At 33.2% G+C, this 15,253-nt stretch overlaps 9 protein-coding genes and 1 non-coding gene across 10 annotated transcripts; 6 read left to right on the forward strand and 4 right to left on the reverse strand.

The window, feature by feature from the left end:
* Positions 1-134: 134 nt before the first annotated feature.
* NAEGRDRAFT_t541 lies at positions 135-207 on the reverse strand. Its single transcript has one exon. It is a non-coding gene; the product is annotated as a tRNA-Lys (tRNA).
* A 136-nt stretch (positions 208-343) lies between these two features.
* NAEGRDRAFT_71863 (uncharacterized protein) lies at positions 344-1,336 on the reverse strand (the record flags this gene model as incomplete). The annotated part of the gene is made up of 1 exon (XM_002673085.1): positions 344-1,336. One exon carries the CDS (start codon positions 1,334-1,336, stop codon positions 344-346), a length of 993 nt encoding a protein of 330 aa, XP_002673131.1.
* A 318-nt stretch (positions 1,337-1,654) lies between these two features.
* On the forward strand, positions 1,655-2,779 carry NAEGRDRAFT_83258 (uncharacterized protein; the record flags this gene model as incomplete). Its single annotated transcript, XM_002673002.1, has 2 exons — positions 1,655-2,300; positions 2,382-2,779. 2 exons carry the CDS (start codon positions 1,655-1,657, stop codon positions 2,777-2,779), a joined length of 1,044 nt encoding a protein of 347 aa, XP_002673048.1.
* Positions 2,780-4,121: 1,342 nt separating this feature from the next.
* NAEGRDRAFT_51857 (uncharacterized protein) lies at positions 4,122-5,432 on the forward strand (the record flags this gene model as incomplete). The annotated part of the gene is made up of 1 exon (XM_002673003.1): positions 4,122-5,432. The coding sequence occupies one exon, from the start codon at positions 4,122-4,124 to the stop codon at positions 5,430-5,432; it is 1,311 nt and encodes a 436-aa protein (XP_002673049.1).
* Positions 5,433-5,679: 247 nt separating this feature from the next.
* On the forward strand, positions 5,680-8,081 carry NAEGRDRAFT_71866 (uncharacterized protein; the record flags this gene model as incomplete). Its single annotated transcript, XM_002673004.1, has 2 exons — positions 5,680-6,098; positions 6,149-8,081. The coding sequence occupies 2 exons, from the start codon at positions 5,680-5,682 to the stop codon at positions 8,079-8,081; spliced, it is 2,352 nt and encodes a 783-aa protein (XP_002673050.1).
* A 356-nt stretch (positions 8,082-8,437) lies between these two features.
* On the reverse strand, positions 8,438-9,628 carry NAEGRDRAFT_51859 (uncharacterized protein; the record flags this gene model as incomplete). The annotated part of the gene is made up of 1 exon (XM_002673086.1): positions 8,438-9,628. One exon carries the CDS (start codon positions 9,626-9,628, stop codon positions 8,438-8,440), a length of 1,191 nt encoding a protein of 396 aa, XP_002673132.1.
* Positions 9,629-10,031: 403 nt separating this feature from the next.
* Positions 10,032-10,922, forward strand: FM182 (uncharacterized protein; the record flags this gene model as incomplete). Its single annotated transcript, XM_002673005.1, has 1 exon — positions 10,032-10,922. The coding sequence occupies one exon, from the start codon at positions 10,032-10,034 to the stop codon at positions 10,920-10,922; it is 891 nt and encodes a 296-aa protein (XP_002673051.1).
* A 176-nt stretch (positions 10,923-11,098) lies between these two features.
* Positions 11,099-12,511, forward strand: NAEGRDRAFT_82742 (uncharacterized protein). Its single transcript, XM_002673006.1, has 2 exons — positions 11,099-11,377; positions 11,428-12,511. The coding sequence occupies exons 1-2, from the start codon at positions 11,190-11,192 to the stop codon at positions 12,488-12,490; spliced, it is 1,251 nt and encodes a 416-aa protein (XP_002673052.1). The 5' UTR covers positions 11,099-11,189; the 3' UTR covers positions 12,491-12,511.
* Positions 12,512-12,556: 45 nt separating this feature from the next.
* Positions 12,557-13,225, reverse strand: NAEGRDRAFT_71870 (uncharacterized protein; the record flags this gene model as incomplete). The annotated part of the gene is made up of 1 exon (XM_002673087.1): positions 12,557-13,225. One exon carries the CDS (start codon positions 13,223-13,225, stop codon positions 12,557-12,559), a length of 669 nt encoding a protein of 222 aa, XP_002673133.1.
* A 172-nt stretch (positions 13,226-13,397) lies between these two features.
* Positions 13,398-13,934, forward strand: NAEGRDRAFT_51862 (uncharacterized protein; the record flags this gene model as incomplete). The annotated part of the gene is made up of 1 exon (XM_002673007.1): positions 13,398-13,934. The coding sequence occupies one exon, from the start codon at positions 13,398-13,400 to the stop codon at positions 13,932-13,934; it is 537 nt and encodes a 178-aa protein (XP_002673053.1).
* Between the last annotated feature and the right edge of the window lie 1,319 nt (positions 13,935-15,253).

Consider the following 15,253-nt stretch of genomic DNA (forward strand, 5'->3'; position numbering starts at 1 on the left):
CAAGACAACACTTCCGATGGGCATGAGTAGAAGAGAATTAAATTAATTTCATCGAGGCAAAGATTGGCCAGGGTTGAAACTTTGGACATTTTTTTAAAAGATTGCATTGTAAAGAATGAACGCTAAAAGGAAATCGCCCACCGTCGTGGTCGAACCCACGACCACAAGGTTAAGAGCCTTGCTCTCTACCGACTGAGCTAGACGGGCTATGTTGATGATGAATATATTCATAATAAAAGCAAAATGAACACTATTTTAGCATTAAATATTTTATCTGCTAAAGTTATAGAATTAGTGAGAAAGTAAACTTCTTATTCAAAATTATTCCCAAAATTACTGTCCATTAATACCTGAATATTCTTAAAACGTTGTTACAATAATCAGCAAAATAAAGCTCTCCATTATATGAATTCAATGTACATCCTCCTACGTAGCTCTCCTGTATCAGTTCACTATTCTTTGAATTATTGGAAATATCAGAAACAGATTCTAACCTCCCTTCCATATCCATAACTTTAATGCAATCGGTATTGACAGTTATTATTTTGTAAGAAATCGTGTCAAATAGCGCATAGAAAAAATCATTGAAATGAATCTCCTTGACACTCTTCCATTCAGTTTCGTTAATTTTCTTCAATATTGAGAGATATTTCTCATCTTGATTGGTCAATAAAAGTGTAAATTCATTAATCACTTGAACATTCCACACACAAAATCCAAAATCCATTTGTTCTAAAACTTTTCCATCAGACAAGCTTAATATCGAAAATTTCAAGTAAGGATCACAAAAATAGATAGCATTTCCATAATGTTGTAATCCAGCTGGTCCATCAAATAATTGACTCTTCCAAACATGTTTCAATTCATTGGGTTGTTGATGATTCAACATTTCGAATAGGGAATACTTGTAGACATGACCATCACAACATGAAATAATTAGAGAATTACCACCCACTACACCTGTATCATTCTCTACCACATCTATATATACTGGAGTGGCAGGCATGATGATGGACTTCATCAGATTCCTACTCATTAAACAGAAAAATTGAATTCTATCATTGCCATGATCACTCACAATAATACAACCAAGTGAGTGGCAAATCTTTACATCAAACGGATTTTTAAACCCCGAAATATTATCAACATTATCAATTTCATTAGAAAAGGCTTTCTTTCGTTTAGATTTGAATTTTTCCAACATGTGGGATGGAAAATTCACATTAAAATCTATCAATTCGATATTTACTAAATTTTCATCAGTCAAAGATGAGGAATATTTTCTCTTCTTGGAGGAACTTTCAAGGGAATTTTCTTGGTGGTGTTTAATAGACATTTTTTTTTTATTTTTTGGAATAATTTTTCAATTTTATAAGTGAAAGTTACTTATGCTTCACCCATTTTTTGAAACATTAGTTTGGATTGAATTGTGTCTTCTTTTGTTAATGTGATCTGATGGTCACTCCATGGATGAAGAGAAACATCCAAGTTGAAAGTAATTCATTGGAGGTTGTTCATTTGCCATTCTAAGATTCACTTTCAGGAAACTAATCCTCCAACTAATTTTTCTTTAAAGCCTGAATCAATAGAGCAGTAATTTCAAAAACAACAAAACAAAAATACTCAAAAAACACTTCAAACTAATTACAACAAAATGGAAGAACATCAATCTCTTGTAATTGACAATGGTTCTGGAATGTGTAAAGCTGGTTTCGCTGGCGAAGATGCTCCACGTGCTGTTTTTCCTTCATTGATTGGTAGACCAAAACAAAGGTCAATTATGGTTGGAATGGGAAATAAGGATGCCTATGTTGGAGATGAAGCCATGTCAAAGAAGGGAATCCTCGCTCTCAAATATCCAATTGAGCACGGAATTATCACTAACTGGGATGATATGGAAAAGATTTGGCATCATACTTTCTATAATGAATTGAGAGTTGGTCCTGAAGAGCATGGTGTCTTATTAACTGAAGCTCCATTGAATCCAAAGGCAAATCGTGAAAAGATGACACAAATCATGTTCGAAACCTTTAGAGTTCCAGCCATGTATGTGGCCATTCAAGCTGTCTTGTCCTTGTATGCTTCTGGTAGAACTACAGGTATTGTTTTGGATTCAGGTGATGGTGTTTCACATACTGTTCCTATCTATGAGGGTTATGCTTTACCACATGCCATTTTAAGATTGGATTTGGCTGGTCGTGATTTAACTGACTACTTGATGAAGATCTTGATGGAACGTGGATACAGTTTCAACACCAGTGCTGAACGTGAAATTGTCAGAGATATTAAGGAAAAGCTTTGTTATGTTGCCTTTGACTTTGAAACTGAAATTAAGAAAGCATCTTAAAGTTCATCCATTGATACTTCATATGAATTACCAGATGGTAATATTATCACAGTTGGAAATGAACGATTCAGATGTCCAGAAGTGTTATTCCAACCTAATTTCATTGGAATGGAAGCTGCTGGTGTACACGAAACAACTTTCAATTCTATTGGAAAGTGTGATATTGACATTAGAAAGGATTTATATGCCAATGTTGTACTTTCAGGTGGTACAACCATGTTTGAAGGAATTGCTGAGAGAATGAACAAGGAATTGACAGCTATGGCTCCAGCCTCAATGAAGATTCGTGTTGTTGCTCCACCAGAAAGAAAGTATTCAGTTTGGATTGGTGGTAGTATTCTCTCTTCATTATCAACCTTTCAATCTATGTGGATCACAGCAGAGGAGTATGAAGATGCTGGATGTGCCATCGTTCATAGAAAGTGTTTCTAAACCAAGTTGACCCAAATCTATCATATATATTGTAAATAATCAAATTAAATTATCCTTATTATCCTTAACAATAGCCAGTCCAAATGAACATTTAACAATAAATTAGAGCATTAAGGTAAAAAGACTACAGCACCACAGGTTCCCAAGTTGTCTCCAACCTCAGTACTGATGTGGCTCGACGATGCTTAACTTCTCAAATCGGACGGGATGAGGTGCATTCATCGTGATATGGCCGTAGCCATTCAATTAACAAAAATCTTAATCATAAATAATACAACCTACAAAAACAAGCTCTTAATCATAAAAAATAAGTTTTTGTTTATGGTTAACACTTTTCACTTTTCCATTTGGAAACACATTGACGATATTGTTCAGTAGTTGCCAATTCTTCAATTGATTTCTTATTGACACAATAAGTAATGATTAACTACATTCTTGTAAATGTTTCATCAATCCATTGTTTCATGAATGCTGGCATTGAGTACATTGGAAATTGGAAGAAATAAATAAAGATGAATCCTGACCATCTATTTGTTTCAAGTTTGTAATGGAAACCAATTTCTCAAACCATTGAGAAAACAATCATATTCTAACCCACCTTCATCACAAATTATTACAATTGTTATGGTATTCAGTTGTTATTTCAGAAAACTTTCAATCATGCAGATTAATCTTTATAATGTTCCATATCAAGCATGTGGTATCTTGTTTTCTATTTATTGGGTTTAGCATTAGAGATGTCATTACATTTGAGAGTTATTTACAATAATTATTGATATGGACTGGTAATCTACCGAATTTGGATGAAAGAGACAAAGTACTGTTCATGCCCTTTCAGTTAATATCATTCACTGAATGTAAGTTATGAATTAACATGCTGTTTCAAGGTATACAATGCAATCTAATTGTTATCAGAAAGTTGAAGAAACGAACCTAAAATCAGCCAAGTTGTTTTGTTTGTGAAAAGATATTGTGATATCAACGAAATAATCATTTTCACAGAAAGTGAATCTGATTTTTCAGGATCCCTTAGTCCAGCCAACTGTCAACTAATCAACATCTATTCGAATGTTAAAAATGTCAGATTTTTCAACATCAACTTTAGTGTCCAAGTCATATTGTTTGACCTACATCAACATTTTAAAACAAAACAATCTTTCCATACATATGAAAGTGTCACCAATCATTGTCAATTTTCATTCACAAACTTGGAATAAGTTTTTTTTGAAACAAGCTGTCTTCCATCCTATCCACTTTCAACTAACAAGACTGTATGCAAAAGAAGAGACACACCAAAACAAACACACAAAAAAAGTGTATCCACTCAATGACTGCGATCACGATGATGGAAAATAATAATACATTATCTTCTTCTTACAAGACCAATAAGAACAACGAAAGCGATAACAAGAATACTAACAACAACAATAATAACATTAATAATATAACAATACATACGAGTCCATCGCTGCCATTAATGGAAGAATCTAAAGAACAAATATCTTCAACAACAACAACAATAACGGAGGAAAATATGAGTCAGATTGTACAACTGGGAGGAGATTTGACCATTATCGATAATAACAACAATAGAAATTCATCATCATCCTCATCAACTTCATCACCACTCAAATTATTTCTCAGCAAACTCTTTTCAAAGAGACGAAAATCACAAGCTGATAATGGTGCTAAGAATAATAACAACAACACCACTACTAATGGTTCTTCACCAAATAACTCTCAAAACTCTAAAAATCAAGCCTTTAAAAACCTTCTCACGCCCCACAGTGATTCCTCCTCATCACTGAATAATCCTAACAATAACATTTCGAATATCACAAGTCACTCCACCAACAATATTATCAACTCGAGTACGAGTGGAAGAAAATCGAAAAGACTTTCGGCGACCTTCTTTAAGAGAAGACACACCACTCAACTCTCGCAATCACCAATTCATAGCTCAACACAGGAAATTGAGAATTTCAGAGAGGAAGCTATTAAGAGACAAATTCAACAATCCAATCATGATGAGTTTATGTTTAACACTTCAATTGTACCTCCTACGACAACTAGTCCATCTTCTTCAGTGACAACAATTAATAGTGCAATCTCAATCTCACTCACTCCAAACAATAATAATAGTGGAAATACTCCACATCCTAACAGAACTAGAAGGAGTAGCTCATCAAAATCCATACCTGACAATGCAGATACATTCTTTGATGAAAACTCTGCTTTTGATATGGACGATTTAATGTGGATTACCATGGAACCAACCACAACAAGGACAAGTTTCCGACCAAAGACAGTCTCATCAAATTCTCTGATTAGTGTCACATCGAATAATGGTAATTCATCAACGGGTAGAAGAGACAGTGCTGCTCACAGTAGTGTTAATGATGAAGAGATTGTTGATGATTTGGAGGTAATCATTCCATGCATAACAATAGATGATGGTTCAGTGATGAGAACCCTCTCTCCTACAACTTCATCCACCACCACCACTAACAATAATTCGAGTATCATACAACCACCACCATCATCCACAAGACATGTTAATAGCTGGGATCTAGATGATGATATTGAAGCTGCCCACAATTCCTTTTCCTTCTCTCCAGGAAGTATGAATGCCTCCAACATTATCAATTTGTAAATTCACATACTACCATTTCTCGAGAGTCCCAATCTAGCAATAGTAATAAATTAATAATACGATTTGGAAATTTACTTTAATTTTTAATTAAATATTTTTTATTTTCAAATTTTAGCGCAAAAATCGTAACGGACAGCAAGTTTCATCAGCTGGAAAATATCATCTCAACCCACACTTAACGTTACTTCTCAACACTCTCTTCCGCTTTCTCTGACAATAATAATCAAAGGAAAACATAAGAGAAAAAATGACCAGCAAACAAAAACATTACGGATTGGATGATGGCATTGTTCCTGAAGCTTTTGAACTTCCATCGAAACAAGAGGTTATTGTGATGGAAAAGAATGGTAATATTCATGAAGTATTGCCTCCAAATATGCTCGATGGTGATGAAGTTAAAAGTGTAACGAGTACAACTTCGGATCAGGTTAACAAGGAAGAGGAAGAAGAATTTGAATATAAACCAGTAACAAATCTTGTAGAATATTTCAGTGATGAAAACAATCGTAAACAAATTGATGTTGTTCTTCACTGTTTATCAAAATTGGAAGAAGAGTCATCGGATAAAACAAAGGCTATGGAACACAACGGAAGATTTCAGTTTTTGTGTAATATTCTCTATGATTTGGATAAATATGAGCTTGAATTCTACATGTTACAATTACTGTAGGTTTATAATATTAATTATTTTGGTGATGATTTAAATTTCTTATTAGAAATACTTACATGATGAAAGCAGGAGATGGTGATTCACATTTGGAACGTTATATTCTTGAAATTTGCGCCAAGTCAATGCACTTTGGTGTTAAATTGAGTTGGTTATTGGATGCTGAATTATATACATTGGAAAATCATTTGGCACAAACACCAAATAATATCAAATTAAAGAAGAGAGCACAAAGAGGAATGATTTTTAGAAATTTAATTGAAAAAGTTACGATTAATCAAGTTGTTCCTATTAATTATATGAATGACAGTTTCCTGAATACATCAATTCTTCAAGTAGATGCTGAATTCACAGAAGACCAAACTGAAGAAGAGAAGAATAAGCTCTCTACATATGTTTTGCAAAATGTTTTTGCCAAACAAAGAAGATCCAATTATTTTAATGATGAACATTATTTCGTTCATTCCCTTACTGATTTATCCTATAGATTGAAGGCATATCCTCCAGGTGATATCAGAAAGCATCGTATGAAGGCAGAACTTGAACGTTTAAATCAATCAATTCCTTATGGTGTATATTATCCTTTGTGTGAATCACGTGATCCTCACTGTAGAATTTTGAGAATTTGTACAGATGCTTGTCGTGTTTTTAGTACAAAGGAAAGAGTTCCAATTCTTTGTGTTTTTGAAGTCCTTACAGGTGATGCACCATGTACTCAACCTGAAGATGTTATTCAATTTGATGAAACCACTGAAGAATTCAATATTTATGATGGAATTATTGTGAAAAAGAATGGAGATTGTACAGATTCACCAGCAACAGAAGAAAGCAGAATGATTGAAAGACGTATCAGCTCAACTTATCAATTTGATGTTACCATGGATGATGAAAAACACAAAAATGATATATTGGACGAAATAGATGCCACTTCAACAATTTCAGACTCTTCAGACTCTGGTCCTAGAAAATCTGATGCTAGCTCTATCCCTCAAACACCATCTACCTTCAAGTCAGAGCTCCCAATTTTACACATTCCAAATATCAATCAAGATGATTTTGTTCTTATTGAAAAGAAGGATCCAACCAGAGATGAAGAAGTTTTACATGATTTGGAATCTGTATTTGGTGAAAGCTTTGAAAAGATTAAGGCCAAGTATAGAGCTGTTTCACCTTATGGGTGTGCTCCTGGTTGGGACTTGAGATCTGTAATTGTAAAAGCTAATGACGATATTAGACAAGAAATATTTGCCATGCAATTAATCAAATTATTTGCCAGGATTTTTGAAGAAGAAAAATTGCCAATCTATATTAGGCCATATGAAATTATTGTGACAAGTGGAAATTGTGGTATGCTTGAAACAGTTCGTGATACTTGCTCAATTGATGGTTTGAAGAAGAAATTCCCTAACTTTACAAATCTCAAAGACTATTTTATTCGCGTTTATGGATCTCCAACATCTAATACTTTTATCAGAGCACAAACAAACTTTGTGGAAAGTGTTGTAGGATATTCACTTATTTCATATATTCTCCAAATCAAGGACAGACACAATGGCAATATTCTTTTAGATAGAGAAGGACATATGGTACACATCGATTTTGGATTTTTCCTTGGTATTTCTCCTGGTGGTGTTAAATTTGAAAATTCACCATTCAAACTTCCACAAGATTGGGTTGATTTGATGGGAGAATTATTTGATTTGCACTTTAGACCAGTATTTTATGTTGCTTTTGCTGCCTTGAGAAAACCTCGTAACATGAATAGATTATTGAACTTGGTGGAAATGATGATTGGCGCAAATTATAAATGCTTTGATGGTAATCATGCAAATATCATGAGAGATTTGAGAAATAGATTCTATCCAAATCAATCTGAAGAAGAATTTGCCAAGACAGCCAGAAAACTTGTAGATGATTCCATAGATAACTGGTTTACTAAGAGATATGATCAATATCAATACCTTACCAATGGTATTTTGTAAATTTAATAATTTGATTTGTAAAGTTTATGTTTAATTTAATTTCGCTTAGTTTCATGATTCGAACAATACTTTATCTTGTTAATTAATTTACTTTATTTTGTTATTAAGCCTCATTCGTTTGTGGATTTAGTACATAGTTATTAGTAAGGTGCATGTGAAATATTATTTTAGAACTGATAATGTCTCACACTTTTGATGGATAATATTGAGGAATTTTTTGCTCCATTCATGTGAAATAGGACATCATACATAATCAAGCTTTAATAAATATCTTACATTGTTTCCTTGAGTTCTAAGAGGATCGCTATCCCTAATACGTAAGTTCCACAGCTAAATAAGAAAGAGAAATTGATGTTTTAAAGTAAATATCCAGACCACATGTCATCCAAAATCTTAGTAACCTGCCATCCTGTTACTCCACCAAATAAGATGAATTGATTTGGAGCTGAGAGAGATCTTTGAATGACCATTGAACCCAATCTTCCTGTTGGGACAACATTTAAACTCTTGACAACATGCCATTGTTCCAAAATCATGTCAAAGTACCAAACATCATTCATACCTTGAGAAGAAAGAGCTTCACCACCAAAGATAAAGAATGCAGATGAGCTTGTGCTTGTTTGAAATATAGATTGACCACTTCTTGCTGGTGGCCAAACTTGTTGCTTATTGATTTGTGTCCATTCTTTGGTTATCAAACTAAACTTCCACATGTCATCAGTGTTGACGGATCCATTGCCACTCTTAACATACCCACCAAATACATAAATTGAGGAATGGCTCATTGCACTATAAAGAATTGGAGCATACATTCTAGGTGAAATAACTGGACTGTTGCCAACTGGTTTGATTTCAGTAAATTGATAATTAATCAACGAGAATACATAAACTTGATTATAAAAGTTATCATTCACATCCGAACCTCCAAACATGAGAATATAAGAATTATCGACACAAGTTGTAAAATGGCCAAACTTGGAAGCAATTTTAACTTGTTCCTCATTCGAATCATTGTTCACAACAATCCACTCTCTCAAGCTCAGATCAAACTTCCAAATCTGTCCATTCACAGAAGTCTTTCCACTCTTTCCTCCAATCACGTAAAAGTGCTTTCCACACATCACTGCAGAGGCATCTTTCAAAGCAGGTGGCCACGCCTTCCCTTCTTTTCTTTCAATTTGTGTCCAAGTAGACTCTTGATGATCAAACATCCACAAATCACTCAATGTAACAAACTTATTTCCAGTCCCTCCGTACAACATGGTCAGAGATCGATCAGGAGTAGAAGCAAAAGCAAAGTCAAATCGTGCTGAAGGTCCCGAAGCAAGGCTGGTCGAATTAAATTCAAGTTTCCATCCCATATAGTCCTGTTGTTGTTGTTGAGAGGAGGAAGTGTAGGAGGTTAGTACAGGCTCGACCATTATAGTTTTAATAATAATTATAATGAAAATAATGATGATGAATAAATAACGATGCTGATGATGGTGTTTGAAAGATGACGATGATGATGATGGTAAGAATGAAAGGCTCAGTGCCGATATAGCCATTTTTTTAATTAAGATTTTTATTATTTGCAAATTTGGGAAATTGATTTATTTGGGCTTTACTAAACCAACACCATCAAAATTGTGTTGAATATTAATTGAGTGTTAATGTTTGTTAAATATTAATTTATTAACATTAATGCAATACTTTTTTGAATATTTTCCTCATTTAAAATTGAACTGTTTTGTACTCAATTCTTCAACTAAGCCATTCAAGTACAGATCTTATCCAATGATTTGTGTTCTTCAATTTAATGTTTTTGTAAAGTCAAGGATTGAAACACTCCTTCAAAATGTGCGCCTTTTTTTCGGAGGTATAGGACACATTCAAGAACTCAAGTTAAACAAGTTAGTTTGAAAACACTTTCAAGAATAAGAAAAAACAAGATTATCAATCAGCAACAACATGGACCAGAAGGAAATTGCTCTTCTCGGAGGAACACAAGGAATTGGTAGACAATGCCTTTTGTTGATGCTAATTAAAGGATTGAAAGTGAGAGTATTGGCCAGAAATCCATCAATGTTGTCTTCACTCAATGAAAAGTACTCACACCTTCTAACAATTGTTAAGGGAGATGCCACCAGAGAGGAAGATGTTGCAAAATTGATTGCACCTTCAGTGGATCATGTATTGTGTGCTCTCGGGGCTCGTCTCAATGAACCTACCACTATTATTGAATCGGGAGTAAATAATGCACTGAAAGCAATGAAGAAATTGGATAAGGAGATGAGATTTGTGATGGTTACATCGAATGGAGTATTAGAAGCAGGAGTGAATTGGTTCTATGACAATATCATGAAGAAGCACTTGTTGAATCATTTCTATGATGATATGACAAGAGCTGAGAAGGCCCTTAAACAATTGACTGAAAATTCAAAGATTTCCTATGCAATTGTTAGACCACCTCAATTGATTGATGCCCCAGCCACATTAGAACTCATACATGGTGAAGGAGAATACTATCCACATGGAACACATCTCGTCACCAGAGAGGATGTTGGTGCATTCATGATTGAATGCTTATTTAACGAAAACCTCACCAAAGGAAATAGAGAATTCAATTTGAATACAACAAAAGTATTGGAAACCAAGATTGATAACATGCAAACATTGAAGAGTATTATGCCATATCCAAAGTATTTAATGATTCGATTGTTCATATTCTCAGTGATGACTGGAATTGGTTCATTGAGTGCTTTTGCATTGTACAAAATCAAATCATTGCTATTCCCTTCTATTGATATATCGAAAATAATTTCCTCTTGGTTAATTAAATCATTGGAATCAAATAAATAATTTAATGTTGATAATAATTTGTTTTCTTATTCTTTAAGTATTTATTATTGATATGATGAACATTGGTTTCCACTGAACTCTTGACTCGAATGTTTTGTAATTTTCAAAATCTAATAATAGCCCCAATTTTGCTCAAGTTCCATCAACACAGAAAAAAAATACACCTTGTTGTTGTAGCGTGCGATTTTTGATCAAAGACAAATTCATCATATCGTCATCACAGAGTGTGTTGTGTAATTTATATTAAAAAAATTTAAAATCATCATCATGAGTACCTTTGATTTGGATCAATATATTGCATCATACAGTGGTCTTACCAAGGTCAAGAGACTTGTATTTATTAGTGAAAATTCTAAAGATCTTCGCGGTAAAGCTCTTTCTAAACTTTTTGAATTATTAAAGAGTGGAAAGAACACAGCTCTCTACAAGGAACTTGTTGAAAAGTACGGAAAGGAGTAAGTATTGATCATTAGTATAGTTTTTATTGATGATCCTATTTTATTAGTGCTGGACAAACATTAGACAGCGAATGGATTACCCAAGTTGATCGATCAGCCACAAAACAACAAGAAAAGCTTGAAGTTGAACTTAATGCCCATAAAACAAACTTGATCAAGGAATCTATTCGTACTGGACATAATGAATTGGGAGATTTCCATTTGGAAAGAGGAAACTTGCAAGAATCATTGAAGAGTTATCTTAGAACAAGAGACTATTGTACATCATCTAAACATGTTAACGAAATGTGTTTGAATGTTATTCGTGTCAGTGTTGAAATGGGTAACTATGCTCTTGTCAACCAATATGTTACAAAGGCTGAAAATACTCCTGATGTTTCTGAAGGAACTGACATTATTACCACATCAAAGATTTTGGCATCTTCTGCTTTGGCTAATCTTGAAGGAAAGAAGTATAAGATTGTTGCTAGAAAATTATTAGATTGTGAAATTGTTTTAGAAAATTCTTTCAATGATGTAATTACTTGTAGTGATATTGCTCTTTATGCTGGTTTGACAGCTCTTGCCACCTTTGATAGACGTGAATTGAAGGAAAAGGTTTTGTCTAATAATAAGTTTAGAGCTTTCCTTGAATTGGAACCTGATGTTTCAAATATTATTAATTGTTTCTATGAATCCAAGTATACTGCTTGTTTGGAATCACTTGATAGATTACTACCAAGATTATTGTTAGATATTTATTTGAAGGAACATGTTACTACTTTGTATGAAAAGATCAGAAGCAAGGCTTTGGTACAATATGTCAGTACTTTCACTTCTGTTGACATGAATAAGATGGCTGTTGTTTTTAACACTACTGTAGAAAACTTGGAAAAGGAAATTGCTGCTTTAATTATGGAAAAGCAAATCAAGGCCCGTATTGACTCACACAAGAAGATCCTTTATGCTCGTGTTACTGATATTCGTAATGCCACCTATCAAAAGGCTTTGGAAATGGGTGATTCATTTATCAGAGAATCTGAAGCTTGTATTTTGAGAATGAACATTAACAAACAAAAGGACTTTGCTGTTAAACCAAATAGAAAACTTGCCAAGCAAATGATGTTCTAAATAAATAAAAAACTACTGTATAATTAATTGTATTTACAAATTGTAAAGTTTGATTAATTTTAAAAATTAATCTGTCAATTCTTCAATTCTCTTGACTTCTGTTGATCCATCACTGTTAAAAGCTCCAATACCTAGACCATCCTCTTGTAAGATATCATCTACTAATGTACAAATTTTACCATAATTACGAATGACAGTATCTGCATCTTCTGGTGTTTTTCTACAAACTGCTTTACACCCCTCCATAACACCTTTACATGCTTCTCTAAGAGCTAATTCTCCATGATCTTCATCTCCTACAACGAAGAATAAAACTGATTGAATTCTTGTGAATACAATCATTCTCTCATTCATGAATGAAAATACTTTGAAAAATCCATCAGGTTGGGGCACTGAACCCTTGTTGACTCTTCTTACATAATCTACAATTGTATCGGCCCAAGCAATATTTTGATTTTTAAAATCATTATTCACAATTGAAGAGGTAAGTGCTGCTTCACTTCCAACAAAACTACCTCCCGATTTTTGTGCCATCATCATTGTTGTACTCATTGATGATCTCTTCTTTGGTGAATAGGAAGTAGGTTTTGAAAATGATCCTAATAGTCCAACATCATCCGATTCCGATAATTGTTTTTGTTGAAATGATGTAGAAAGTGCTGAGAGTATTGTTGGTGATTTTCTTGCGAACAATACTTTGAAAAAGTCGTCCGTTATTATTACTCCATCAAGCATTTTTTTTTAAATTTAAAAATTTATTAAATTTAATTTAAATATTACAATTAACTATTTACTGTAATTACCTTTACTTCTTTAAATTTTGTAACATTAATAATTGTTTAATAACATGCAAATTCAAAATTTAATTTAAAAAAAATACATGAAAGAAAAAACAAAGAAACCCAACATGGCCAAAGTTTCCACTGGTTTTTTAATTGAAGATGGTTCGGGATCATCACCTCTCTATCTAATGTGCCACACTACATGTCATAAAAAACCTCCAAAACAACCAATTTTACCATCAGAAACTGATGAAAAGTGGACAGTTCCGAAGGGAATTATTGATGAGAGTAATTCAAGTCAGGTTGGTGATGATATTGAAATTGAAACAGCAATTAGAGAATTGAAGGAAGAAACTGGTATTGATTTGATTGGAAATGAAGTTTTGAGAAAGGAGTTTTATGATCCATTTCTCAGCAAGACTTTGAAATTTAATCTTCATAAGGAGTACAAGATTAAGGCAAAAGTTATCAGAATTTACTTATTGAAGGATAGTAAAGGATTAATTAAGAGTCAATATGATACTTCTGCTATGAAATGTACATCTCTGATTGATATCGATCATCCTTTGAAGGGGTTTCCAGAGGTTGATGCCTTTTTGTGGGTCACAAAAGCACAAGCTTCTAGAATTGCATTGAAATCTCAAAAGGTTCTTTTCAAATAATTAATGTTTCCAACCATTTGAATGACCTTGTTCTCTGTAAGGTTCTAAAAATCCTCTAAATATCACTTGATTTGAATTGGTGGTATCTTGATCAGATTTGATAGAATTATTTCCCCTTTTATACACCCATCTAGATCCATATCCTTCAAAATTTCTCACTTCAACACAAGGAACATTATGAGGAAGAATGTGTGCATTAATAAATGTTGCCTCATTTACAATCTTTTCTAAAATTGCAAGAGATTTTCTATTCTTTTCCTTGGCATTTCCAGTTAAGACAGTAGAACCTCCCCAAAATTGATCAGTTTCACTTCTGTGACAATGCTTAGCAAGAGCTCTGGCTCCAACTGTGAGACCACTTGTCTTTTCCAAAACTTCATTAAATGAATCAATTAATTCCTTATAGGTTGGTATCATGTATGAAATACTGCCTGTTGTTTTCCTCATCCTTAGACAGGTTTGAAATCCTCTTAATTTCATTTCCAGAATAATTTGTTGAACATGTTCATCCAAGACTGTTTCCTCAGTACTGAAATCCGTAGAGTTCAATTTCAGAATTCTATCTGTAAATTTTGAACTGAGCTCTGTGTAATATTCAAAATCATCTTCAATGCTTGGAAATTGTTGGAATTGAATTGGGAATTTTCCTTCTCTACCCCATAATATCCAAATGAAAGCAATCTATCTCAATAATCGAATTAGAAATAAAATCAAAATATTTACCTCTTGGAAAATATTTGAAACATTCAATGTTGGATAACCAATTAATATTTTCTCTCCATTCTCCAAATTATGATATTTTACAAGATTTAATAAATTAGCATCATCATTAATATTTTCCTCCTGATCGGAATTTACAAAATTCAATCCAAGGGCTTCCTTCAAGTACTCAGCAGAGACTGCAATCGGAGTGGGATCTTTAAATTCCTGTTGCTCATCTGATCCTAAATCATTATTCAACTGAGGGGAATGACAAATCCATTCACTAAATAAATTGCTATCATTTAATATGAAGGAAATTGATTTCCGAATACAATTTGATAAATTACAAATATTTGGCAACATGTTTTAATGTTATTGTATTTTTTTTTAATTTAAAAATTTCAATTTTAAAAAACGGATCGCCTTTATGGACGACTATTTCAAAAAGTTTCAGAAATTGTAAGTGTTCATAATTGTTTTTATTATTTCCAATAACTTCAACTTGTTCGAAACATCCCAAACCTTCATGTATTTTCATTACCCAAAAGACAATCTTCAAAAGGAAAGTTGACCCACTAATCAAACCCACAAAAATATCAATTGAATACCATTCTAAG

This window comes from Naegleria gruberi (assembly GCF_000004985.1).
Source record: "Naegleria gruberi genomic scaffold NAEGRscaffold_49, whole genome shotgun sequence".
Lineage (NCBI taxonomy): Eukaryota > Heterolobosea > Eutetramitea > Acrasida > Naegleriidae > Naegleria > Naegleria gruberi.